A 27,999-nucleotide genomic window follows, 5' to 3' on the forward strand; every position below is an offset into this window, starting at 1 on the left:
AACACACAAAAAACAAAAACATACAGATAAACCGCGCCATCCGAAAAGAGGCCAAGTTTCTTCCTCGTTACATTTATGTGCGTGTTGTGATAGTGTCTTAATAAAGTAACCAAACATTTTGGTTACTTTATTAAGACATATAGCCTAGATTAGTTTGAAGCGATCTAGCCTTCGTGTTGAGTAAGACCCTTTTGGTCAACACCAGCAGTTCCGGGTCTTGGATGTGTGTGGGTGCTTGATGCTTGGATGTACATAATTCCAATAAAGGTAACATGCCTGTGAAGTTTGACTTTTTCCACCATTACAAGACTTATAGGCAACTAGTCATCATATCTTCCGCTCCATGAAATACGATAATGCTCAGTAGTACACATATATGTTCTTTAATGTATTTGCATTGTACTAAATGCGTTCATTTTCATTTGGCATGAATGCAGCTGAAACAGGTGCAACCCAAATATTTCAATATTAACATTTTAATATAACATTATTGTCATTATGGCCTTTAGAAACAAGTTTTTTGGGGAAGGTGGGTAGTGCACTATAGGCCCCTGTGGCGCAGCCTAAGCTTTTGTCCTTAATGACATTTTTCCCCCCCTTACATTACTTTTATACTTTAAGTAGTTTTGAAACCAGTGCTTTTACACTTTTACTTGAGTAAAAAGCTTGAGTTGATACTTTAACTTCTACAGAAGTCTTTTTAAACCCTAGTATCTATACTTCTACCTGAGTAATGAATGTGAATACTTTTGACACCTCTGCACACCACTTAAACGGACGAACAGACCAAAGTTAAATACCTCTATCCGCTATCCTCCAACAAACAAATGACATAAAAAGCTCAGAATTTTTATTTTATTTTGACTTTTTTTGCCCTTCTGTATTTGTGGTTTATTGTGTAATATTTAGGTCCTGGTTTCACAAGGAAAAACTTAAATTAGTAAAAAAAAAAAAAAAAAGTGTTCCTAGTTCATTTAAAGATTGATATAAAGAATAGATTTGCTCAAGAAATTAAAAACTCACATGCTGCTATAGTTGAAAAAGTTCAGAGAGTTCTCTCTGAGTTTAGAATCAGTGTTTTTAAAGTGCACAAATGTTTCATTTTTGTGTTTTGCCATATTCTTTGGAGTCCAGCACTGTGATGTGTATGATTATACACCATGCATATCCCAAAGGAATGACTACATGTGTGTGTGCGTGGAGGTATGTGTGAGCGTGTTTGTGTGCCTGTAAACACTTTTGTTTTTGTTTGGTCAGAAACAGTGACCGGCTTGGAAATGGAGTCCTGTACGCCTCTGTTAACCCTGAATACTTCAGTGCCGCAGAAAGTGAGTGACATGTGATGAATGTAGTTTTATTACTGTTTTCAGAATAACTTCAAAATCTATGGAGAGTTTCACTCATTTATTGACTTCTTCTGCAGTGTATGTTCCCGATGAGTGGGAGGTGGCTCGGGAGAAGATCGCTCTGAGTCGTGAGCTCGGTCAGGGGTCCTTTGGCATGGTGTACGAGGGCCTGGCGAAGGGCGTGGTCAAAGACGAACCAGAAACTCGTGTCGCCATTAAGACCGTCAACGAATCAGCCAGCATGAGGGAGAGAATAGAGTTTCTCAATGAAGCATCCGTCATGAAGGAATTCAACTGTCACCACGTGGTGTGTACACGAACAAACAAACAGAACCAAGATCATACAGAGCAGTGAGAGTTCATCTCTTATGTTATGCTGACAATGTCATGCTGTGTTTGGTGCAGGTCCGTCTCCTGGGAGTGGTGTCTCAGGGTCAGCCCACCCTGGTCATCATGGAGCTGATGACACGAGGAGATCTGAAGAGTTACTTACGTTCCCTCCGACCAAAAGAGGTATCAGAATGTGATGAATGACCAAAGCCTGTTTTTATGATCAACTTTTGAAATACAGATACTCTGATGAAGCTTTGAGCACGTGGCTCAGCTGTAGGACCTTATTCTTCCTCTAAGGTCTGACACTCTCTCCTCTGTGTCTCCAGCAACAGTGGTCAAGTCTGTCTCTCCCTCCTCTGAAGAAGATGCTTCAGATGGCTGGACAGATCGCTGACGGCATGGCTTACCTCAATGCCAATAAGTTTGTCCACAGAGACCTGGCAGCCAGGAACTGCATGGTGGCAGAGGACTTCACTGTAAAGATAGGAGGTAAACGACCTTAAAGGAGGTCAGAGGTTGATGTGATCTGCCTGGGAGCAGATGCGTGAGGGAGTTGATGGTTTGCAAATAAGAGAGAAATGTGTGATGTACATGCACAATCAAATCATGAGGTTAACCTTGATGCCAGTAAAGGGAGGGTAAATGTGTGGATCCGTAGACGTGTGTTGAGTTACAATGAGATTTTTCCCTATTAGAGGATAGTATCCTCATTGCATTTAATATAGTCAAGACTAATGTAATCACCAAGTTAAAGGTCTGCAGCTACAACAATGTTTTCTAGTCACTGTAGAGTAATATCTAGGCTTGTGAGCTGGGTAAAAAAGCGCCCTCTTGTGGAAATGCAGCCACACAGCAACAACAAGAAGCATGAACATATTAACACTGCCTCTGATTCAGCGGTCTATGAGCAATCTTATTTTCACGATCTGCAGGTTTTGTTCTCTTTGGGTAACCTTCTCTTGTTTGTGTGTCTGTGTGTAGATTTTGGAATGACCAGAGACATCTACGAGACAGATTACTACCGCAAAGGTGGCAAAGGTTTACTCCCTGTCCGCTGGATGTCACCTGAGTCTCTGAAGGATGGAGTCTTCACTACGAACTCTGATGTCTGGTGAGCAGATGCACACACACACAAACACACACACACAAACATACATTTTCAGTGTTTACAGCTAAATGCTCCAGGTATGGTGATGATACTGTAACGCGCACTCATTTAACCTCCTCCTCCTTCTCATATGTGCAGGTCATTTGGGGTTGTGTTGTGGGAGATAGCCACTCTGGCAGAGCAGCCCTACCAGGGTCTGTCCAACGAGCAGGTGCTCCGCTTTGTGATGGAGGGAGGCCTGCTGGAGAAACCCCAGAACTGTCCTGACATGCTGTAAGACTCTAACACTCAGACAGTATTAAGACTCATCACATTTTTGATCAACAAAGTCTTCCTGTTCAACATGTTTCCTCTGCTTTGCTATTGAAGTCAGGAGTGACTGCTGTTCATTTGAATAAACAATGAAGCAGCACTTCTGCCTTTCAGCCTGTGGTCAATGGGATTTCCATACCACAGTGCTGATTTCATCTACAGCTCATCTGTTTGTTTCTGTGGGACTGCGTGCTCTCCACAGCTGCTTGTGTTGTGTTGTTCCTAAAAAAGAAACAGCCATCATGTTAGCTCATAGAATCTAAGAGTAGGGCAGAAAAGTTTGGCTACTTACAAGAAAACATGAAGCATGAGGTGAATTCACGTAAAGCAAAGGCCTATCCAATATTTTGATATGTGTTGTCCATAAACACATTCTAAAAAAAACAGACAGAAGAAGGAAATGCTGTTCTGGCTTTTTAATGTAGTGCTTGTTATCATATTTGGATAAGGGAGTGGACCTATAGAGCAGTTTCAATCAAATACTAAATAACCAAACAACATTGGTGTAGCATTAGCTCAGTTAGCTTTCATAATTCACAAAATAAATTGATTCTTGAATAAGTTATTTACCAGGTCACTGTGGTAGCAACTTGTCAATCACAAGGCAGCCCTGCCATAAAGCATACCATGGTTTACTATCAATCAGTGGTGGACAGAGTACACAGCTTCATTAATTAAGTCACAGTATAGACCCTCCAGGTCAAATATTACTCCAATACAAGTGAACGTTGCTCTGTCAAATAATTACTTGCGTTAAAGTCCTGAAGTACTTCCTTTTAAAAATACTTAAGTATTCAAAGTACTTCTTAAAAACATCTTAAAACGTTGTATTTTCACAAAGCATGATGGCAGTCAAGAATACATAGGAGTACATTCGGTTACATTATGTTTATTTAGAAACCATTACTTGAAATCTCTAAAAACTATTCCATGGAATAAAAACAGAAACTTAGTTACTCAAAGCACAGACAACTTAGTTTTAAATATTCATCTGGAATGAAACAAATGTTACGTAGCTCTACACGCTTTCTCAGGTTGGACAGTGAATGTTTGTATGTCTGAAACAGGGAGAACATTTCAAACGATACGTATCATTCTTCATTTTAAAAACATCTAACATGGGCTGAAGATATGGCCACGGGTGCTCATGTGGAGAATTATAGCCATCATTACCTCCTCTACGAGAACTGCTTGATCTGAGTGAAATATGCTCTGTGTTTGCTCCACGTTCAACCGTGGAGACGTACGACTAAACCACTGAGACAAACAGAACTACACTGTCTTAGGGATCATATTTCAGAAAAGAGAAGGAAATTCATGAGCTGGCTTCAAAGCTAAAGTAGTGAGTAACAAGAGCATTGATAGAAATGTAGTGGAGTCAAAAGCACAATAACTGTCTTCTCAATGTAGTGGGGTAAAAATAATAAGTTCCCCCAAAAAAGAATAAAGATAGAGATAGAGATATACTTTATTTGTCCCCCTTTGGGGGAAATTCTTTTGTTACAGCAGCTTACAACACGGGACAGGGGAATACAACAATGTACTAACATAGTTAAAAAATATAATAACAGTAATAATAGCAAGGACAAGGGTAAAATAGTATAAAATAAAATAAAATAAAATGAAATAAAATAAAGTAAAAATAAAATATGCAAGGAAAGTACAGATACTCAAAAAATGTACTCAAGTAAATTTACTCTTTTACTGTCCACCACTGCAATCAATGTTAGGCCAAATGGGACCATAATATACAAAATAAACACCATGCTGTATTGAATAAGACACAAAACAAGCCAAAGAGACCTCATTTCACATGATCCCATGCTCTTAGTTCTGTCGCTGAATAAGTATAAACTTGTAATGGAATGGATCTGCATTCCTGTTAACTATCCTAAATAATATCAAAACGATGTCATACTGTTAGAGAAAGAATTTGCTACCTTTGGTTCAACATAAATGTTAGTGTCATGATATGACACCCTGTCAGATGCAGGCTTGATGTAAAGCTACCGTGTCAGCTGTGGGAACCAGGTGAGAGCAGCATCAGCTCTCTGCTTCATTGACAAGGAGTCCAGGGCTCACACGCTGCAGTTTTAGCAACCGAGAGCAAACATTTGGCAAAAGTCAATATTGGCTTGTCAGTAGGAAGGTACAGTTCCTCTGGATGGAGCCAGTACTACAGGAAAACATGTCCCTGAGCTAACCTGTGTGTGTCTGTGTTTGTGTGTCTGTGTGTGTGTGTGTGTGTCTGTAGGTTTGAGCTGATGCGAATGTGTTGGCAGTACAATCCTAAGATGCGTCCTGCCTTTGTGGAGATCATCAGCAGCATCAAAGACGAGCTGGAACCTTCTTTCAGGGAGGCCAGTTTCTTCTACAGCGCCGACAACAAGCCGCCCGATGCTCCACAGCTTCACCTGGAAAAGATGGACGACATGGACGACGTCCCTCTGGACCCCGCTTCCTCATCACAGCTGCAACAATCCACAGTCCCCCAACAGACCCCTCCCACACCGGGCTCCGAGGTTCCACCTGCTCCCTCGCTAGCCCCCAGCTCCCCCTCCTCTCCCTGCACGTCAGCCTCTGCCATGGACAAGCAGCCGTCCGGCCAACAGGCGGCCAATGGGCTTTCAGGGGCGGGTCTTGCAGCAGCATCGGGGCTCGGGACGGCACCTGCGCGGCCGACTCTGGATGAGCTGCCGCCGTATGCGCACATGAACGGAGGTCGCAAAAATGAACGCACCATGCCTCTCCCGCAGTCCTCTGCCTGCTGATTGGACAGAGACACCCAACCGGACTGCACACCCACCTCAGGGTGTGGGATCTTCTTTTTTTAAAAATCACATAAAGCAAATCCATTTCCACTATCTGGATGTGGCCTCTCAGTGAGGAGAAAAGACTCACAGGAAGGAGGAGAAAACTGTCACTAAGTCCATGTTCTGCTGTACCTTCACACACTTCGTTCACATGGTTCTAGTTTTGGTTTCTACCAGCTGGCTGTTAGACGTGACACTGCCCTCTCTGCTGAGTGGGAACACCAAAAGAACGATAAAGGAAAGAAAAAAAGAATTTGTGGGAGATCTGTCTCTCTCTTTATGGCTGAACTTATTTTATAAATTTGTTATTTGTTACTTTTTATACATGTGTTTCCAAATGGGAAAACAAAATGTGTAGGCCTTTATTAACAAACACCATTTTGGTCGCTTTAGAGCGGGCATTAAGTTGAAATTGTTTGATATGAAAGCATATCTAAAGTAAAAGCACTTCAGAGAGGTCAGGGGCCTCTTCTGGTTGTTTAGTAGTGTTCTTGCGTTGCAGGGCTGGTGACATGTTGGGTCAGCTGCAAGAAATAACCAGAGGGAGTTGAGTTAAATCTGCCAAATTTATTGCCAAAATTGTACTTTTTTAAAAAATTCTCTCTCTTGCAGTCTTACCCTGTAATCCCACAACACGCCAGATTAAAAATGGAAGCGACACAACCTCTGATGTGTTGCTTCGCCATTAAACAAAATCTGTGATCAAAGGGATTTGACCTTCCCTTCACAGTTTTACACTACTCCTCTGTTGCTTTTTCGATATCTACAGCTTCTGTTCTCTATTAAATTGACATCATGGACCTTGGTTTCATCAGTATATCTGAAGTCGAGCCACATCCTCTCACAAAGTGCTGTTCTGTTACGGTTTTAACGCCAAATCCAGTCTATAAAGAAGCAAAAAAAATAATTATTTGAAGCAAGGACTGCAGAGGGAAGAGCATTCAGAAGAAAACAAATATGAACACTATATCTGTAATGCCTCTGGATCAGGAGGTGTCCTTGTTGTTGTAAACAGGTATTTTTGTAGACTAGCCATTAGTCTCCACATTTACGACATCTCTAGGTGGGCAGAGCATTTATGTACGCACCAGTTGTTTGTGTCACTTTTCTAACTTTTATACGGTTGGAGACATTCATCATGTACAGAAAGAAGCTGCTATTCCTTATTTCTCTTGTGGTTGTAAAATAGTTAATATCTATATATAAAAAGAGAAAAAAACTCCTTCAGGTCAGATCTACGAACGTTTCCACTACAGTCCATTTTTTAATGTTTGTTACTGTGTAAAAACGTCTCTGAGCTGGTTTCATTTCTGTGTTCCCGTAAAGGTACGACAGTTTGCCTTGTGTTTGAAACACCGCTAACTTCTCCTCACGACTGACTACAGGACACTTATGGTACCGGAAGAACCATCCATGCTCTCGTGTTCTCTCGGGACGCCTCCACCTCTCTCCTTTGAGGGTTTAAACTCAGAGGTTTGAGGTGAGGCATCACAGCTGAGGCCCGACTTAATCTCAGGTCAAAGAGAAAAGTTAAATCCTTTTCTACTTTCCTTTTGTTTTCTTTTTTTCTTCCCTTTTTTATTTTGTACTGTCATATACGTCAGAAACATCCAGCCTGATATGTGTGTGTGTTTTAACCTCTGTCTGATTCTATGTCCCTCTGAATCTGTTCATTTCCTTTCCTTTCCAGAGGTTAGATTAGGCAGGAGCAGTTTTTTTTAAAAACAAGAACATGAAAAGTTCCAGTTCTGGTTGGTCCCTGCACGCACTGAGCACTTACAGAGAGTAGTAAAAGGTTATCAGGCAAGTCCAAAAATGTTGATAAAAGTACAAGAAATACCTTCAATTAATGAGCCATGCCTTTTTCTTATGCACTTATGGGCTGCTAACAGAAATTACAAAAACATTCTAAACATTAGAACTGAGGTTATTTCTGTTTTCTGATATTTCACAAGATCTTCTTCATTTGTCTTCTCGCCCTCGCCCTTGCGCTGGTTTTGGGGCTTATTAACTGTCAACTTTTGAACAATGGTAAATCATTTAAACCAGCTACCAACTGAGTCACTAATTCTACTGTCAGCTCAGTTTGTTTTTTAATGAGAAAATTGACATTAAACAATGTCTCTCCCTCTCCCTCTCCCTCTCCCTCTCCCTCTCCCTCTCCCCAGTTTGCTTCTCTGTCCACTGTCCTGTCTCTAATTAAAGGCCCAAGTGCCCAAAATTGAAAAAGGTCCAGAGTTCATGGGGACTATGTGGGGAAAGAAGTAAAACAAAGTTCAAATAGGTGAAAGGAAGGTGAAGTGTACGGCTTTGCATTTCTCTTCACTTCCCTCGCTTGTTGATGAATCCAGGTGTCTTTTTGGCTCATCTGATAACCTTTTATTACATCTGTCAGTTTCAGGCTTCTGTGTGTTTGTACTGTGTTATGACATAGTACAAGATAATGCATAGAATTGATCAAATGTAGCAACAAACTTGATTTTCATCTTGTATATCAGAAGACAAGTACAAACCTCCAGCTGTAGGATAGCTTCACTTTCTGCCAACCAACACCCCTCTTTAATCTTTCTTTTTATCTGGATGCTGCTGGAACAATCCACCATATTTATCCTTTTTGTTGATGGTTGCTGAAGTTGAATAGGTTTGAGAATTAAGTGGAATTATCTTACAGAACCGAGAGATTTGCTTTGGGGAAAATAACATTTCATAACAGAGAGTGACGCTCTCATTTTCTTCTTCTTTTGAACGTGTTTCACTAAAAAAGAGAGGCACAGCTGATCAGAGGATTATTGTACCTGGAGATACCTGTGCTGAACATCTGAGCATTAAACAGACTGTATCAAGGTTTTCTGAAGACACACACAAACATATGAAGACGAGTACGATCACAGAGGACTATAAGGACCAGATATTAAAGGCAAATTCACCTCAGAAAAGTTTGAAACCCCGGCGTGGATATTCCTCCATTATTTATGTTGTTTTTGTTTTGTGAAGTGTAAATCACTGTACAAATCCCCCTCACATTTTTTTATTCCCTCTGGTACTTTGATGTTCTTTTGCTATTTTGGGGGGAAGGTTTTGTTTTCCCTTCAACCATCCATCTACCTCACTGTTTGTTTTTTTTATTTCAATCTATTTACATGTACAGAAAAAACACAAAACATCTCATCTCTGTTGTCCGGCTGTACAGACGATCTCACTGAGTGCTGTTAATACGGTCAAATTCAAACCACAAACCGAACCATCCTGGAGGGGGAGGGGGAACAGAAACATGATGGAAAACAAGTATCCTGGTCACTCTGACAAAAACAGATTCCTGTCTTGATATCAACAAAAACCATTCAGTCTTGTGTAGATCATAAATCCTCCAGCTGCCTTTGCACTGCTCTGATTGTGCCTCTCGAGTATCACCATCAATTTGAAATGTTCTCTGAAACAACTGCATTGCATTTTAAATTCTCTTCAGTCTTCATGACTGGAAATATCCTCCTCCAGATACATGATCAAAAGGTTTATGACCAATTTAAAATATATGTTCCTTTTCATACAGATGGATGTGGTTCCACTTTTTGCTTGTCTCAGCCATTATTAAAATAGATGCATCCGTCTTAATAAAATAAAAGGTGTTACAACGTAGCATAGTGATAATGATAGACAAATATGTACATGCTGTCATACATTTGGCATTTCTGGCACAAAGCGTCCCATAGATTAAGAATAATCCGTCTGAAAACACGTCTTTACAGCAAACCTGGAATTTTAAAACCAAATCAAATCAGTGCTCAGCTCTGACATCAATGCTTTGGTATGATACACCTGCATGTGATATGTGTATTTACACCTACACACATCACCTAACTTTATCCAACAGCTCTGCTATAAATTCTACATTCTCAGTTTGAGCACACGTGGTCAGAGAGGTGATAAGTGAGGGATTATGTCTGGTGAGCAGGTGGTGATGTGAATTAGAGTCCTGACAGGGCAAGCAGGGTCATGTCAGGATCTGGTCTCACCCTGGAGGGATTTGAATTTGCATAAACCCCTGCCCACCACAGTACAGTGGGAGCTTATTACCCAGCTCCCAGTTAAAGACATGAACAGGTTAACACAAAATATTGGTTGAAAGATGATTTATGTAAACATCTTAAATAGTCCCTGTGATTCTTCTGATTCTGATCAGCCTACTAACTGCAAGAATAAACAAACTGAACATTTTGATTAATGTGCGTGTCGTGATCAAACATTAGCTTTATTGTTTTATTTCACATTACTCAGAACACTTCCATTGAAGGTAACACGAGAGCAGTTTTACGTCAACTTCTGTCCTCATTCAGCACTCCTTCACAAGGCTTTGCAGTCAACACACTAAACATAAACGAGGCAACAGTCACAACTTTTAATATTGTTGCTTTTATCACTACAGTGAATGGTGCAAGTTACTTTGTAGAATCTCTAAGAGATGCTCTCACCAGCTCTGCTGCTGTTGCCTGGATTACAGGACAGGATCCAATATTAAAATAGCCTCCATGTTATTTAGCCCACTGATACAGAATACAGACGGAAACTAACATTTTGTCACAATGTTTACCAAGTTGATGGACATTTAATTAACAATGACAGTATTCAGTACAGTGGAAATGATCACAAAGCATTGTCCTCTCGAACAGAAAACTAATCAGATTATTTACTTCTTTTTCCACAATAACTCCAGTTTTTTTTTACTGACAAAACAGGACTCACAGGCAGGTGTTTATTAGACCGTCTTCCTCCTCCCCTATCACAGCAAGTTTGTAGTTTGAGGCTGGGAGAGTTACTGGTTTTAATTCAAACTCCCCCAAACAGAGCCGACTGATCAGGATGTGTATTTATGTGTTTGTGGTCTGATTTTTTGCCTCACTTTTACCACTGGAACACCTCACAGAGCGGACATAAAATCTAACAAATCTCTGTTTTTTTTGTTTTTTTTTCCTTTCGTTACATTGATGGCCAATTTGTTACCGACTTTTTGGTGTGTGTAAATTATTCATAGCCTTCCAACTTTTAAGTTTCTATTGAAATGATCTCTTAGACTGAGGTTTCATTTTGCTTTCTTTTGTACATGCTGTTGTAAGAATTTTTCCTGATTATCAATATATTCTGAGTACTGGGGAAAATTATCGGCTGAAGGAAAAGAGAATGTCTGTTTCTCTGATTTTCTACACGAGATTTAAGATGAATAAAAATGTATGCAAACTGTTTTGTGTGTGAGAACGTGTGTATCATTTGTAGCACAAAACATTCGGGAACGTGAAAATAAAACAGAATGATGATATCACAGGAGTACTCTAAGATAACAGCATTTACTCCACATGGCTGCAGATATAAATTAAGACTTCATTAAAGGTAGTTACTTTTTTTAATTTTTATTACAGATTTACAATTGTCCTTTCTAAGCTGCCGAAGTGCCAGGCAGACATACATCCATACATTTAATTCACTCCGTTTCCCTGTGATTGGTAGTTTTAAATTATTTTCTTGTGATAATGGGATCACTTTTGGGAGATCTGGTAAACTAATAAGTGCCATGCTGCCGTTGACCACACTAATGAGGTAAGTTAAGCTTTGTTCTTTTGCAACTCTGGGGATATGAGTTATGATCGTCTGATGTTACAATGATACATTCATTATCACAGGAAAGTCAGTGTTATCCCAAAATAAAGCACCAAAATAAGTTGAAATCCTAAAAATGACTTTTTTTTAATTTTTTTTTTTTTTTTTTTACAGTAAACAGGGCAAAGACGTTGTTTGGATGAGTGGTCGCTTTGGTTCCCAAACTTCTTTTACAGGTCTCCCCTTTTGTAGGTTAAAATATGTTCAAGTCTTCCCTTCCCTTCCCCAAACACATCAACACATGAACATTATGTCTGTGGCTCTACACACTGAAACATTATAAGACACATCTTTTCAAACACATTTCTGTATCTTTAGAATGATTTGCAACATTGTCTGCATAAATACAGCGTGTGACAGCAAACTGAAACCAAAAAGCCACCTCTACAGAGGCAGTTATTAAAAGTGACACCGCAACATGCAACTTCCTCTTCATTTTGCACTGTTTTATGTGTGGGTGGTGAAACAAAAAGTGAGGTGTGACTTGTCATAACTCTTTGTAACATTTGATGTAGATTCAAGTATTTGAATTGAAAACATTTAATTTTTCTGACATAAAACAAAAAACAATAAAATAACTAATAGAAACTGTTTGTTTGTTTACAAAGCTCAGTTAAAAATAACAACTTTTTTTTTTAAAAACTTAGTTTTTGTCTTTGTCTATTATATTTAAGACACAGGCACACTAACTGACATACATCCTTCATGATTTTGTCTGTATATTTTGTATTTGAACATACATTTTTTAAATGGTCTGAAGTTTTTGGTTTTAGTCTTTTGTGTTTCACTCAAAGACTGTATAATACCCAAGCATCCAACCAACAGGTAAATTGTATCTAATCTCATGAAAGTACCATATATTACAAAAAACTACAACTAACATTCAAATTAATGAAGACTAAAGTCCAAGCCAAAAATCCTTCTTAATTTGTATTACACTATGATTTATCCTTAGATATCTTACTGCAACATTGTTTGGGCTAGCACCTTTAAAAGTAACCTCAGTATTATTTGGTTTCTGCAGAAGCCTTTTATTAAAATCACTTTTTCGGCCGATTCAGTAGTTCTACTCCCATTTTTCAATCCTTAGGAATCCTCCCCATCTTTGATCTTCACCATCTACAAATTAATATTTTTGTCTTTCAACAAATTCACAACTTACTCCCAGCAAGCTTTCAGGATTTATTTCTGTTTAACTCTCAGATCCATCTTTACCAAACAAGGTCTGAAAATAAACTCCATCCAGCTTTCTTTCGGACAACATTTTCTCAGTTTTCCATCAGATACAGAGGCCCTCACTTTTGGAACAGTTTACCTGGTCATATAACAAGTAACACAAGTTTCAACTAATTCAAGAAACAAACCCTACACTTTCTATTAGGTGAGTTAAGTAATACAACATGATACAATTTTTTAATGCATAGTTACAAACACACACTCTCCCTACTTTCCTAACTTTTAAATAAATATTCTGGGGTGGTTTTTCTTGTTTGTTTTTTAACTTTCCCTTCTTTTCTTTTCATCATTATTTAAATATTACTCCCTCTTATTAACCTTTTTTTGTTTTGTAGGTAGATATTCTGTTCTACATTGATACTTTGTCTTTGTGTTGATTATTTTCTTTGGAGGGCCATCAACAAGCCTGTTAGGGTTTGTTTTTTTTTGCTACTCCTGCATACGTTAGTGGTTAGTTTTATTATTGAATTTAGCTGTTATATCTTGGCTCATGTTATTGAACAGCAATGTTCTGTTTTGTTCTTTTATATGTGCAATAAATAAATAAATAAATAAAAGTAAAACTCATCATGAAAAATAAAGAACTACACTTTGCAACCAAACTAGCTTTTAGGACTAATTGAAACTAATCTGGATTTGAAAAAGTCAGAACGACATAAAATATGTTGTCCATGGAAGGTCTTAAATTGTTTGGTTGCTTCATTGCAGATGTTCCTTATTTTATTAATAAAATAAATAAATAAAAAAAATGCAATCCTTATTTACTTTTGTGCATTGCCTTCACACTGCTTGGCAGTACCTGCACCCAAATTGACTTGAAGCACTTGTTACTCTTACTGATCTTGTTTCCTCTTGTCTAGATCTTTGCTTTGGATAAAAGCGTCTGCTAAATGACATTGTAACATTGTAACATTACAGTCGTAATTTTATGATTTACCAGCAGGTGGCAGCAGCAGTCCGCCAGCAGTGTGCTGTCTGCAGTAAATGAAGGCGTAGAAGAAGTGGTCTGTTGTTTACGGCTGATATCTGTTGCTGCTCTTCAGACTCTGTGTCAGCTTTCAGACCGTTATTAACATAACTTCAGCTTTGTTCGGGTCATGGGCATATGCTACTAAATACATCAGGATCAAATGGATCTGGACTGTTGAGGTAAGTCATTAAAACGCTTTCTGTGTATAGTTTTCGATAGTGATGGCAGCCACTTAGCTAGCACGCTAATGGTGCTCAGAATGACAGCCGAGCAGAAAGTGAGTCAGTCTTAAAGAACTACAGAGTCTGCTTCATCCTCTCCAGCAGCTTCTCTGTGCTGTCATGCATAAACCAGTTGATTTAGTTTATGAAGAAGCTTTAAATCAGCTTAGAGACGCTTTTACCTCCTGCTGCGACACAAAGAATCACTATTGATTTTATTGGCAAAGAATGTGGGCACATACACCGGTTTATGTTGCATTCAATGTATAGAGAGAAAAATGGGTATACAATGAATACAAGAAACACATTAGACAGATGTAACCCCCTTTAAAGCAGATTTATCTAGAAATATGTATTAATATTATTATTTATTTTAGTTTATTGACCTTGTTTTCTTATCTTTATCTTCTTTTTTGTGTGTACGTTTAATTATGATCATTCCTTTATTAACATTATTGTGTTTGTATTTTTTGTATTTAATAATTTTTTCTTCTCTTTGTTGGTTTTGTATTACTTATATATAATTTGTTAAATTGCGGTGGACAAAGAAACACTGAAAACATGCAAAAAAAAAGTTTAAGTTATCTAAAAAATAGTAAATTTTACCCCTTTTATAGTAAAAAAATATCAACAAAAATAGTATCTAAACTTGATAAAAACCTTGAAAATAGAAAATGTAATGAGTTTTCTGCCTTTCTTTTTGCCAGATGACTCCTAAGTTTAGGGTTAGTGAACATTTAATCATCAAAAGCATCAGTAGCAGCAGGTTGATTCATAACAGCACAGGAAACACAGCCACATGCTCACATATAGGCTCATTTTCTGCAGACCAGCTAAATGAAGCCACATTAAATCAATTTGAGAGACAGTGGGGGTCGCGAGTCTTTGGCACCTATATTGTGGGGGTCACGGGCCGAAAAGTTTGGGAACCCCTGCTCTAAAGCTTACACACTTAAACTATAATCTATATTCTCTAGGCAGATATCAACATAAAGACGTTTTAATATGTAAAATGTATTATAATGGATAACAGTGCAATGGAGAGTGCAAAAGTGCTGAGATAAATAAGAAGGGGATCAGGTTGCTTTATGGAAATGAGCTAAAAGGTTGAGCATGCGGATTTGCCTGTGATAGTGTGATCAATTATTCATGAAAAAGAGGGCGGAGTTAAACAATGACAGTGAATAATACATAACATATTTCACATGTGGATGTTTTAGACTGATCAGGTAATAAACATGAACTGGTCCTGACTCTGAGTTAAGAAGAGTTCATCAAAGCGACAGCTTCTCTGGTTCTTTGGCCCACAGTAACGTCTACAGAAGAAGTCTGAACTCTTTGTGTCTGGGGTGTTATGGACCTGCAGTGATATTACCTGTTTCCTGACCCTGTATCGGTTTCAGATCAGTCTAGCATATAGAATCAGACTTTGGACCTTTTGAGTACACCCCGCTCCTGTGTGTCATCATATCTGTAAAGCCTTGAACAAATGTATAAACCCCTCTTCTGTGTTTGCCTGTGCACTGTCCACTTTGGAGGCATATTAAAAGTACTCAGTGCTACAGTTCCAGGTTGTAATAATCCTGATCCATGCTGTGTTTCCTTTGCCTGCTCTCAAACAAACACTTCTCTCCCTGGATGCCTTCTTTCGTTCTTTCATGAAACAGTAATGCCTTAGAAGAAGGAGGCACTGCCAAGTCTCCTTTGGTGGGGGTGGAGAGGTTTCCTCCTCAGACATGGCAACTGAACTCCACGAGACGATTTTCATGGCCAAGCAGGAGCGCCATAAGAACCTGTTTCTGAACTACAGAAATCTGAATCATTTCCCTGTGGAGCTGCTGAAGGATGAAGGACTGCAGTTTCTGGAGAGACTCTACATGAAGAGGAACTCGCTCACTACTCTGGTATTTACACTCACAATACAATGACGTACCTGTCAGACATCACTAATACAGCTGATTATTGTTCTAATTAAACTCAAATGTAAATAAGAAAACATTATTAGTAGTCAAGGAGGCCGATAACCGATATTTGGAGCCGATATTCATTTGCAGTAAAAGGGGAAATATTGGCGTCAAAATTTTGAATAATACTGACTCCAACTAATGTTGTTAAAGTTAAAGTTAAAGTTTTTTTTTATCTTAGACAATAGACGTCTTCGTTTTAAAATTCTAACAAACAGTGCAGGGAGCTCACAGGCTCAGCAGCAGCATGTCTCATAAAGTTAAATGAAAACTTAAACAAATAGATAGCTCCCTAAAGTTTAACTGAAATGTTAATCTTTCACTTATCTTTGTTTTACGGGGGTATTTCAGTTTTTTTGAGTGGTGTTGTATGAGTTTTAAATCACTAGTAATTGTACTAGACACAACGGATGCTGCTCAGCTCGTCCCCTTCAATTAGAAACTGCAGGAGAAACGGAACGCAACCTCGGCTACAGTTTCTGCAGACGGTTTCATTTCTGCCTTGTGATTTAGTGAATTTTGAGCCAAAATAAACCAGTTTTAAATTGATCTCTTATCGGCCGTCGGATTTTTAAAAAAAGCCGATGCCTATATGCGACAAAATGCGAATATCGGCACCGATAATCAGCCTGATCGATAATTGGTCTGTCCCTAGTACTATCCAACCAGCTACTAAGGCGTCATGAGATTTCACACAATGCCGACCCAGCAGCAGCGCAAGGTAACATCAGCTCTGCAAAGCCTCAGGCCTCACCAGCATGTTTAGTCAGAGACTAGGACAAAAGTTGGCTCGGGCAAAAAACATCACAGCAACAACAGGAATCTAGGACTGTCCAGTATCAAGGTATTTATTTCACAGTCAAACTGGTTGAATTTTTGGCTAAAAAGTTACTGAATCGATTTCAAGTCACTGAATCGTTTTGGATCGTATCGTTTTGGATGAAGCAGTATCGTCCTTTAATCGTATCGGCAACCACGAATCGTGTTACGAACCGCTAGTTGTTAAAAAGAATCGTTACACCCCTACTTAGTACTAGAAACGTAGAGCAGCAGAGCAGTTTTGCCTGAATATTTCCTCATTATTTCTTCTTTCTCTCTCTCTATCTCTCCCTCAGCCTGATAATCTTGCTCAAAAGCTTCCAAACCTGATTGAACTGTAAGTATTTAGCTAAGCTGTTTGCTTTCTACAAGTTATGAAATCAGCTGTTATCTCACAGCAGTGTGTTCAGTTAGACCTGTATGTGGTATATTGGACTCAGTAATAGGGGATTCTGGCCAATTTTAGTGATTTAACATTTGTTCTGAATTTATTCTGGAAATGTTTGGGGTTTTTTTTGCTCTAAAAAAGGTTCTCTGTCTCTTTTTTTCAAGGTATTTACACTCAAACAACATAGTCATTATTCCTCAAGGTAAGTCCTTTAATGTGTCTTGATAATATTGATATATAATAAGTGCTCACTCATATTTAAAGGTGCATCAATTGGCTGTGATTGGTGACCGGCTGGTCCTCTCAAATAGATCTGATGTAGAACAACAGGCTGTGCTATTTTCAGATTTACACACCCGAGCAGCATGCTTCATCATGTGCGCACAGCAACACAAATACCTGTGCAACAGGTATACACAAACAAGTTAACATGTATGCAAATCAGAAAATACTACGGCAAATCAGAAAACACTATGACATTAACCAAACCAGAAGATGGTGTTTTCTGATTTGCCGTTGTGATTTGCACTTCAGGGCCACCGTAAGAATGTGAGTTTTCCATCAGCTGATGCAAAAATGTATTGGCTTACTGGAGGATAAAACAAAGACAGTTTCCTGGCACCTTCAGCTGGTATCATTAAGTCTAATGCACAGATCTACTGTAACACTCACTGAAGCTGCACAGAATTCTTTCATATGAGACAGCTGTAAATGTGTCACTGTGAACATCGACCTCAGACTGCGTTCTGCTTCCTACACTTTATGTAGTGACTTATATACAGGAGAGCAACATGATCAAATGAAGAGTTTGTGTTCTCTCCCCCCATGCTTTCTGAGTTTGGTCAAATAGCTTAATGTAAATAACATTATCTTACCAGATGTGGTTTCAGTGGGATGCTTTGATTATTAAACTTGCAGCTGAAGAGAGTGAAGCAGTAAATGTCTCTATTTCTCCCATTTAATTTGTTGATAAGATAGATTAGTCTTCAAAGTGATCTTAATGCAGAAATTACAGTTAATGTATTATTTTTAATACAAACCCAATGCCAAAGAAGTTTGGACTAGGTGATAAATGAAAACAGACTTTAGTCATTTGAAATCTATATTTAAATCACAATAGTGTGAGGACAACATATTAAATGTGGAAGCTTGAAAATGTTATTGAATGAGAAATATATGCTCATTTTAAATCAGATGCCAGCAACATGTTGTGTTGTGACAAGGCATGTTTACTGTTGTGTTGCATCAGCTGTTCTTTTCACAAACGTTCAAACGAGAGCAGTTTCTGGAGTTTTAAAGGGCAGCGTTACTGTTTTCCCATTCTCTCTTGATAGAGGATTTCACAACTGTCACAACAGGCAGCCTAGTGTAGCCTAACGTAACCTAGTGCCTTTTAGAAGATTTTCTTCCAACAGTTAAGAAACAGTCTGTGTTTTATTATTATTATGAGGCAATGTACCAGTGATGAATATAAGGCTGAATTTATCATTAAAGAAAAAGTAAGAGAAATCTCAGAACGGACAGGTCACACCTGGAAAGAATCTCAATATCTCATCTAATTTAAGCTTGTTTTTTGAGCACAATGACAACAACTTTAATTCAATCCCTCAGCTATTGGAAACCTTGCCAGACTGCAGTCACTGGACCTGAGCAATAACGCGCTCCAACTCCTCTGTCCAGAGATTGGCCGCCTGAGGTCTCTGCGGCACCTGAGACTGTCCAATAACCATCTGAAATTTCTTCCTCCAGGTAACACACAGGTGTCTTTGTTAGTGTTTCTCATGGGATGGTCTTCTTCTTCTCATTAGTGTAGTATATCACAGATTGTTAGACTGCAACATTTTCCTTTGTTTGTTCCAGTAACAGTTTTAGGAGCAAGAATGAAAGCCTGATATGAGTTGTAAGTGTGTGATGTGCCAGCAGAGGGCGTCAGAGGTACTCAATCAAACTATAAAGCAGAGGCGAACACACTCGGCATCATAACTTTGGACTAAAATCTGGATTTTTTTTTTTTACTCAATGAAGGATTAACTGTTTTTTGTTGCTCAATTTGACATTTTCTTGTCACATAATTAACATATTGTTGATATTTCAGTACTCTACCACTAGCTTTAGATGACAAATATTTAAGTTGCAAGTCTCTGTATCTGCTCCTGAGTTAAAGAACTGTTGGTCTCTATCATAAAGATAACCGTGTTGTTTGTTCATACCAGCATATTTACACACGTCATGGTCCTTAATGTGCCAAAAAGCTTCACCAATATTTAAAACCAAGTTCAGTGCAATGCAGTCCTAAAACAAAAGTACACTGGCCTGATCACACCACAAGTCTGTCTGATATTTGGACTCTTGTCAAATGACTGAATCCTCTCACCCACTGTGAGTCAGTGTCTTTAAAATGCAGAGGGAAGATAGCATGTAATTACAGAGACCAACAGTCACGATTCAAGCATCATAAATATTTATAAAAAGTGACGTACTTGGGTGCAGAACATGAAAAATGTTACATGACATGAAAAAAAGACTTTTCTGTTTGCAGGTATCTAAAATTAAAAATGATTAAATTAACCTAAACCAGTTTAAAATGATCCCATTGAAGCTCGACTTGAAGTGATAGTGATCTGATTCAGGCTCTGTCTCCTGTCTGTGTGACACCTTCCAGAGATTGGCGATCTACAGGAGTTGGAGACTCTGGACGTCTCCATGAACCAGCTGATATCTTTACCAGACCGGCTGCATCGCTGTGCGTCTCTGCAGAATCTGACAGCTGACCACAACCATCTGAGCCACGTCCCCCGGCAGATCTGCTGGCTCCACCGCCTCAACCAGCTCTCCATGGCAGCTAACCGTCTGACCTTCCTACCGCTCGGTTAGTAAACCCCTTTATCTGTACTTTGACATCGTGATGAATACATAGTGAGGAGGACAGAGCTCATATCTGTTTGTGTGTGTGTGTGTGTGTGTATGTTTCAGATCTGGGCAGATCACGGGAGTTGCAGTTTGTATTTGTGGACAACAATGTTGACCTAAAGGGCCTCCCATCCTACTTATATAACAAGGTCATCGGCTGCAGCGGGTAACACACTTTGTTATTTTGATATGCTATAAATAAAGTTTTATTCATCTAATTAAACTTGGGTCAGTTTAACTCTATGTATTCATAAACAGAGCAGAATAAATGCAAGTCCTTCAAGATGTGTAAGAGATTTAGACTGTCTCTGTGTGCTGCTACTGTTCAGGTGTGGCGTGTCAGCCCAGGTGTTTGAAGGTGACCTGTGTGAGGTGCTGGGTGAGGCGCTAGGTGAGGCTCTGATTGGGCTCCCGGCTGAAGTTAAGGTGGTGGGTTCAGGAACGGACAACGTGGTCCCTCTGGAGGAGCTGGCCATGAGAACCCTGCATCGAATCTACAGCCGACACCCAACAGGTGAGAAGGGTATGATATTGAGTTGTAGGCATTCATCTTTGAGTGTTAAAAGGAGTCCTACAATCATTTTCACCTTTCACTATGTCAGGTTCAGGTTCAGGTTACTTTATTTGTACCCGTAGGTAATCTTGTTTTGAAGCCAGTGAGATGTAAGGTCAATACAAAATTACAAGAAAGATGTCAGACACAACAAACTACTTAATGTGCAAAACATACAAAAATATCCCAAAACCAATCTAACACTAAAATGGTAAAATGAATAGACATGATAAAATGATAAAAGTGATAAAGGTTCCATTTAAAACGCATATCAGAAAACAGTCAACCAATAAAAATGATTAGAACCACATGAATAAATAAGACACTCTGGGCTCAAGTCTTAAAATTGGAGGCTAAAAAAGCTATTGCTTATTCAGCTCAGTAACAGAAGCAGGAACAAAGCTTTTCTTGTGACGCTGTGTCCTGCACCTTGGGACTAAAAACTGTCATGCAGAGTGAAGAAGCTGGAAATCACTGTGCAGAGGGTGTGAGGCATTATTTAAAATAGAGGTGGCTATCCGCTGTAACTGATTAGTGTACAGGGATGCAGTGGATGCCTGTAGCTCACCAATCAACTTGCTTCAGTCTGGGACAGCATGGAGTAGCTATGCATTTCAACAGTATGAAGCCTCTGCCTGCCTGCCTGCCTTGCTTTTCCAGTGGTATACAGTTAGACGCAGCTTGTGGGTGCGAATTTTCACACAGCTTTGTGGTCATGAAACAAACTGAAAGTTATGTCTCGACAGAAATCATCTGAGGTCAGCCATTAGCTCCCCATTATAGCTACTGGCTGTTAGGTATTGTTCCTTACCTGCTGTTATGATGTTACTTACAGCTTATTACCCTTTCTTATTACGAGGGATGCACTGAAAATACGGCCACCGTAAACAACCCGGCTGAAACAGAATGTTGTGATGACGCAAGCAAAAACCACGACCAGTGCGTGCTTGTCTGGATAAGGGCCAACATGTCTGCATCCGTTCTTCCTTTAACTGCAGCACTAAAGCATCTTCTAAGCAAAGAGGTTGAGACGGAGTGAAAACAATGAAAAGTACACTCTTAGAGTATGTCAGCACACGTTTCACTGAGATCTACTCTGATCTTCTGCACTTCTTCGCGACTGTACTTGATCCGCGTTATAAAGATCATTACTTGGATGTGGGAATAAAGCAGGGCGCACAAGAAATGATCCAGGCCGCAATGGATGCGAAGAACCTGCTTGGAGACAGAGAAGCGCACAGAGCAGGAAGGAGAACAGAGCACAGAAAAAAGAACTCGTCTCTCTGAACTGGATGAGGGGCATGCACCCTCGTTTTCTGGTATGTTCACTGAGATCCTTTATTTTAGTGAGGTTAGTACACAGTCAAAGCCATAAATGCAATGGTAGGGGAGACCGGGGACAGTTGTAACATTTTTGACATTTCTGTCTATAACTTTGAGCTCCTTTAACCCAGTGTGTTCAAACTGCTACAAAAAACTAGCTGCAACTAAACTGAGCATGTGCAGAGTGAATCAGGTGATTCCTAACTTGTTCCTGATTGGATCAAGTGTTAAAACTGCCCCTGGTCTCCCTACTAATAACTGGCATAATCATTTATTTCGGTGTTTCAGTTTTCGTTTTTCGGCCTTGGTTTCCTCGTTTTCGGTTTTGGCCAAGAATTTTCATTTCAGCGCATCCCTATTTATTACCTTTTTTTCCTCCTTTTTAAAAAAACCTGTATTTACAACTTAATAATACAGATCTCTCTCACTCTCAGGAGGAAGCACAACAATCTGAAACAAAGGGCTCAGCTATTCCATCTAATTTTGTTTTGGTTTTTTGGGGGGGGGGGGATTTTCTGTCTGGCTGAATCTCTGGGAATGCAGCATGACTTTGTTATTATCATAGGTCCTCTGCCATCATCTTGTCCGTCAGCTGTTTGTTTACATTGCTCGAGGTCATCTCTCATTCCTGTCGACATGTGACAAGTGAAATCTGACTCCTGCTGCCCTGCGCTGTGACTCTGCTGCCGCTCCTGAACACAGCAGACACTTTCAGTTTGTACTTATAGCATCCAGACTCAGTATTGATAACACTTAGAAAAAAGAAAGAAAGCGAAAAAAAAATTGGGGGCAGTGAACACATAATGCAATTTGTGTGCCGGATATATGCCATTTAACACCCTGTGTGCATGTACATTTTGGGTTTGCTCTGCATCTCTCAGATATACGACTGAAACCTCTAAGCCTTTACTTGAGTTGTGTTATTGTGTCTTTGTGAACAGATCCCAGTTTCTGACAGTAGTCGTCTATGTATTGTGGAACTATGCCAAACAATGAACAACATTTAAAAAAACATCATCACAGTTGAAAAATAGTTTCTACACAAATTGATTATTAACAAAGACCAAGTGAAGTGGCTTGATCTCCATAGTTGAACAAATGCTCTTGTTCCTGGTGTGTTTGCAGACCTCAGCCTGCTGCCTCCCATCAGCCTCCCGAAGAGCCTGCTGGACCTGCTGCAGTTCCCCCTGGGACACTGTCACCGCTGCAGTCAGACCATGTTCACCATCATCTACCCCAAACTCTTTCCACTCCGAGACACTGCACTTGCAGGAGTGCACCGCAGGTCAGAACATGTGTTTATGTTTGTTTGCTTATGTTTATTTATTTGCACAATTAAAAGAAAATACACACAAAAAAAGAGCAAAGATAAATAATATAATGTGCAGGAAGAGACAGAAAACTCTGAGCTTATTTGAAGCCTCCCGAATATTGTTCTTATATCAAAAATTAATTAAAAAATACTAAACTGACACATATAAAGACAATAGTTGATACTAAAAATAAATAACATAAGAATATACAAAATTAACAATTGATATAAATACAGTTATTACATCAACAGAATTCAAAAGTACAAAATATGAATATGATGTGTAGGAATACCGGTTTATGAATATGAGGTTGAGCATGATGAGTATAATTAAGTAACAGTGGTTAAAAGTTTTTTCAAGCATCCTTTAAAACATTTAAAGATAAACATTTTTCGCCACATTTGAATAAATATTCCAGAATTTGCTGCCCCTGAAACGTATTGAGAATTGACTTCTACAAGTAAAACATTTAGGAGGATGAAGAAATAAAGTTTGACGAGTTAAATAAGAGTGGACCTGTGAATTTAATTTGAAGTAAGACTTGAAGTGATCAGGGATATTCCCTTCACATTGTATTTTATACAAAAAAACACATGTGAAAGATATTGGTGTTATAGATATTAAGAAGCTGGAGTTTCTGAAACAAAGGAGCAGATGAGACGTGTGGCTTTGATCGAGTTGCCATCCAAACAAACATACACACCTTTATCCCCATAAAGCAGTAGTCTCAATTAGACACCACATTCCCTCTTTTTCATCACTATGTTCAAAGATGTCCACAAATCTTGTTTCATGTTTGCAAGTGATTAAAGCTAAACATGCATGCTCATCTGTTTCTATAATTCTTCTCTCCTTTGAAGGACGACTGTGAGTTTTGTGGCCTATTGCTGCTCAAGTCACTGCCTCCGGACCTTCAACCTCCAAGGATGACATAGTTTTTTTTTCCGGCGAACGTTTGCTCAGAAGCTGCTGAGCGGTTTCCAGAAGGTGACCGACAGTTGTTTGTATCTTGTGTGAATGTCTGTTTGGAGGAGCTCTGTGCTTTATTGACAATACTGAGAACCACAGAGGAGCAACAGTCGTTTACTGCGTCAGATGATGGACACGAGACTCGACAAGACTCGACATGCTCTGGTCAAAGACTCAAAACTACATGACGTTCCTGAAGGATGATTGTTTGCCGGTATGGCCGCGGGGATCAATGAAACTCTGTGTAAACACTGATGGGCTCATTTAACAAGCTCTGTCTAGAAACTAACAGTAGTGATGTGAAGTAACTTCTCACAAATGTGCACTTTTCAAGAACAAGCACTGTTTGATTTTTGTGAAATCAGCCATTTTTCACACAGGCGTGTTGCAGCAGACACATTCAGCTGAGTGTGGAGTTAGATTTGAGGTTTAAACATGGATTGTATGTAAACATTTGAAGGAAAGTTTGTTTGACTCATTTCTGAAGAAATTTGAAGGCCTATAATCTACATTTATACCTAAACAAAGTGTGACAAAACACATTTTACAATGTCTGAGTTTATTGTCAAAATATAAGCTCCCCTTAATAAAAGAAGCCAAGGATAACCATCATCTGAAACTCATATTAATTGTTCATGAAATTGTGTTATATTTGAACATTTGAACTCATTTTGGAACATTTCACATGTTTAAGAATAATATTTGTATCATTACATACACTGAAATGCACTCTCTGTTGTCAGAATCCCAGAATGTCCAGGTTGTTGCATCAACTTTGTCCACCTCAAACATCTGCAGACTTTTTTAAAATTTGAAGTGAAATCGTGTGTACGCTTCTGCAACGCTGTGTGATCGTCCTATTGAACTGACTCTTGTTCTGTTCATGACTGTGTTGTACAATTTGTATTTATCATTTGGGGTTTTTTTGGGTTGCATTTGACAGTAAATGTTGACTAATGTTTGTTTGGTCATTGAGTTTTTCTCTATTTTTGTCAGAGTGGATCCATGAAAATGTGTTACTGCTAAAGGTGGATATTTAGACTTAAGCACCATAAAAAGTAAAGTCCTGACTGCTAAAAAATACATTCAAATACACTGGGAGCAACAGCTTTAATCCTCCATCCTAAACAACTCAAATTGCCTCCCATCAGTTAGTCTGTGTTCTGACACGGACTAACGGTCTGTAATGTGACTCAGCCAGTATTTGACATGTAGCTGTTAGTATCAGGACTCTGGGCGGTTGGGCTCTTTTGCTCCCCTGTATGCAAGATCAAGACATCCTGGCAGCAGACAGGGTGTGTGCCAAGCTTGACAGGGGAGCTGTGCTCACCTCCAGAGTCTGTTAATTCTGTTACCTGAACTAGATAATTCTCCTTGTCCCAAATTTTCATTTTCTAAATCAATTCTGTAAAATACAAGAATGGCTCATGCAGCCTGTTGAATAACAATTGTACAAAGAATATAAAAACTGAAGACAACTACAATTGTTTTTTAAAGTTTGCATTTATTTCAGGTAGCATACTGTTTTACTATTTAGTAAAACTACAAACAAAAAAAAGGGTCTTGGACTTAAAAATATTCTGAAATCATGGTATTTTGGAGTTTTCTGAGAAAACCTACAGATTTGATATTGTAATATTCACCAATTACAGCTGATATAGTGACATTTCAAAATGGATAAGAAAATAGTTTTTGTTTGGATATTAAAAAAGAAAAAAGTTGAAAATGATTTTTCATCTCAAACATTCCTCGTCAGGCTCTACTACAAGTGCTACAAACTATGGAGTTGTGGCATGCTCTCTAGAGGATAAATTACTGTACCACACAAAGCATTGTTTTTATACTATATTTCATGTAGAATACGTTTTTTTTTATATCGGCCTGTACTTGTAAACATACAATATAATTCTATAAAAGGTAAGCATCTGCCAGGTAATATTGACCACAATACTTTTTTTATCTTGGGCAAGTCAAGACAAGTCGTCTCTGAACGAATGGAACAAATCCATGTTGATCATGGACCATGCTCAGAAAAACAAAGCACCCAAGGCCTCCACACTTTGCATGTATGTAAGTGATAACAGAGTGTTATGGAAAGATGAAGCATAGCAGTGCCATAACCACGATCAATACTGTGTTAAAATGAGTGTGAGACCTTGATCCTTCTCTGCCTGGTGCTTCAGCTCACTGTGCTCCCTTTGTGACTATCACATATCTGCTAACTGCAAATATGAAATAACACACACATGCTGAATGGTCATACTAATACACAGGATGCACATACAAACACACACAATCAAAGTCTACATAAACATAGATCTGCACCTGCATTTAAAAGTAGACATAAGAGATGCACTCAGTGTCATCCAGTCATCTATAATCCAGAGCTGCGGTCTCATTTATAAACATTGCTTACGCACAAAACAGCACCTGAAACTTCACGCCAAGTTTGTGATTTATAAAAGAAACTTAATGGGAAAATGTGACTACCGGTAAGCAAACTCTGACCCAGGCGTATGTACATTTAGAGGCAGAGGGAATTGGTGACGCAGTTGGTGAGAGGGAGAACTGAAGTCAGATTATATTTGAATGCCTTTACACATTTCATTTCATTGAACAACACACCACAGTTCTTTGTAATATACTCAAATATTCTGATTTTAATCATAGGTATACGACACGTCATGTGAGCATTGGTCATCTGCTAACACCAAGTCCTAACTGTATGATGAGATCTGTTCTTTTTAGAGGTTCCTCTGCCTGGAATCAACTCCCCACCAACATGAGAATGATCAAAAACAGATTTTCTTTTAAAAAGTCACTTAAACAAATGCTGATAAATTCATCATAGATGTTATTATGTAATCACTGTTTTGAAAGTCTTTGTTTTATTCATTATTGGTGCCATGTGTTTGTGACAATTTAGTTTTTGTTTCCATTATTTGTAGTTTAATGCTACTCATCGTTTATTTGCTCAGATACTTAATTTTTTTCATTTTCATTCTGGATTTTTTTAATTGGCTGCTATTGCATCTTTGTTTTATGGATAATGTGTGACTTTAAATAATTGTTTTTCTTGTTATTTTTTTGTTGTGTTGACCCCAGGAAGACTAGCAACCACAATGTGGAAGCTAATGGGGATCCTAAGAAATAAAGAAATAAGAAATAACAACATATTAACAGACCCACGTCACCATCATCACTAAAATCTGCATATTCTATTTGTATGTGTGGTGAGTCATTTCCAATAAGCTTGTCTTAAAGTTCATCAAATATTTAATCATCTTTGTCTCACTGTCACATTCCTCCAAAGTGTAGAGGAAACACACGGGCCGTATCAACATGTTCGTCCGGAGGTAAAACCAAAGTAACATCAGAAGACGCAAATCAGTCGCAGAGCAAAGTGACAGTCATGTTTTCAATGTTTCTAGGCTGTGGTTATACTTTTAATAAAGACTACTGCACGGTGCTAATAGAGCACAGAGACACGTTCCGGCTGCCTCACACACTCATCACATCTTCATCACCTGCTCGTGTTTCCTGTGTTAATGAGAAAGTGGGGGAGTAAAGCCATGACCGGTTCTCAGTTATTATCCTACATAACCTCATAACCAGTCAAAGCGCAGGCCAAGCTGCAGATAATATCAGGGAGGGAGATCGCTCAGTTTGCACAGCGCCCATAGCAAAAGTCAGACTGTCTCGCTTTGCCACAAGCAGGGTAATAGCTCTTGTCAGCCCTTTGCAAGCACGCACAGCCATATGTCCTTGGCCC

General features: G+C 38.9%; 2 protein-coding genes across 3 annotated transcripts in view; both read left to right on the forward strand.

The window, feature by feature from the left end:
* Positions 1-11,148, forward strand: part of LOC117810102 (insulin-like growth factor 1 receptor) — a 55,577-nt gene extending 44,429 nt beyond the window's left edge. The window contains exons 15-21 of one of the 2 annotated variants that reach the window (XM_034679706.1): positions 1,258-1,328; positions 1,424-1,653; positions 1,752-1,859; positions 2,006-2,168; positions 2,661-2,790; positions 2,926-3,060; positions 5,354-11,148. In XM_034679706.1, the coding sequence (XP_034535597.1) occupies positions 1,258-1,328; positions 1,424-1,653; positions 1,752-1,859; positions 2,006-2,168; positions 2,661-2,790; positions 2,926-3,060; positions 5,354-5,870 (1,354 nt within the window). In that variant the 3' untranslated portion in view covers positions 5,871-11,148. The remainder of the gene's footprint in view (positions 1-1,257; positions 1,329-1,423; positions 1,654-1,751; positions 1,860-2,005; positions 2,169-2,660; positions 2,791-2,925; positions 3,061-5,353) is intronic. The other variant, XM_034679707.1, reaches the window with a different exon arrangement.
* A 2,619-nt stretch (positions 11,149-13,767) lies between these two features.
* lrrc28 (leucine rich repeat containing 28) lies at positions 13,768-25,711 on the forward strand. Its single transcript, XM_034680829.1, has 10 exons — positions 13,768-13,946; positions 15,656-15,892; positions 17,068-17,108; positions 17,324-17,361; positions 18,771-18,908; positions 19,822-20,028; positions 20,133-20,235; positions 20,399-20,583; positions 23,071-23,230; positions 24,119-25,711. The coding sequence occupies exons 2-10, from the start codon at positions 15,725-15,727 to the stop codon at positions 24,186-24,188; spliced, it is 1,110 nt and encodes a 369-aa protein (XP_034536720.1). The 5' UTR covers positions 13,768-13,946; positions 15,656-15,724; the 3' UTR covers positions 24,189-25,711.
* The last annotated feature ends 2,288 nt before the right edge of the window (positions 25,712-27,999 follow it).

This window comes from Notolabrus celidotus, chromosome 3, assembly GCF_009762535.1.
Source record: "Notolabrus celidotus isolate fNotCel1 chromosome 3, fNotCel1.pri, whole genome shotgun sequence".
NCBI classification, from domain to species: Eukaryota; Metazoa; Chordata; class Actinopteri; order Labriformes; family Labridae; genus Notolabrus; species Notolabrus celidotus.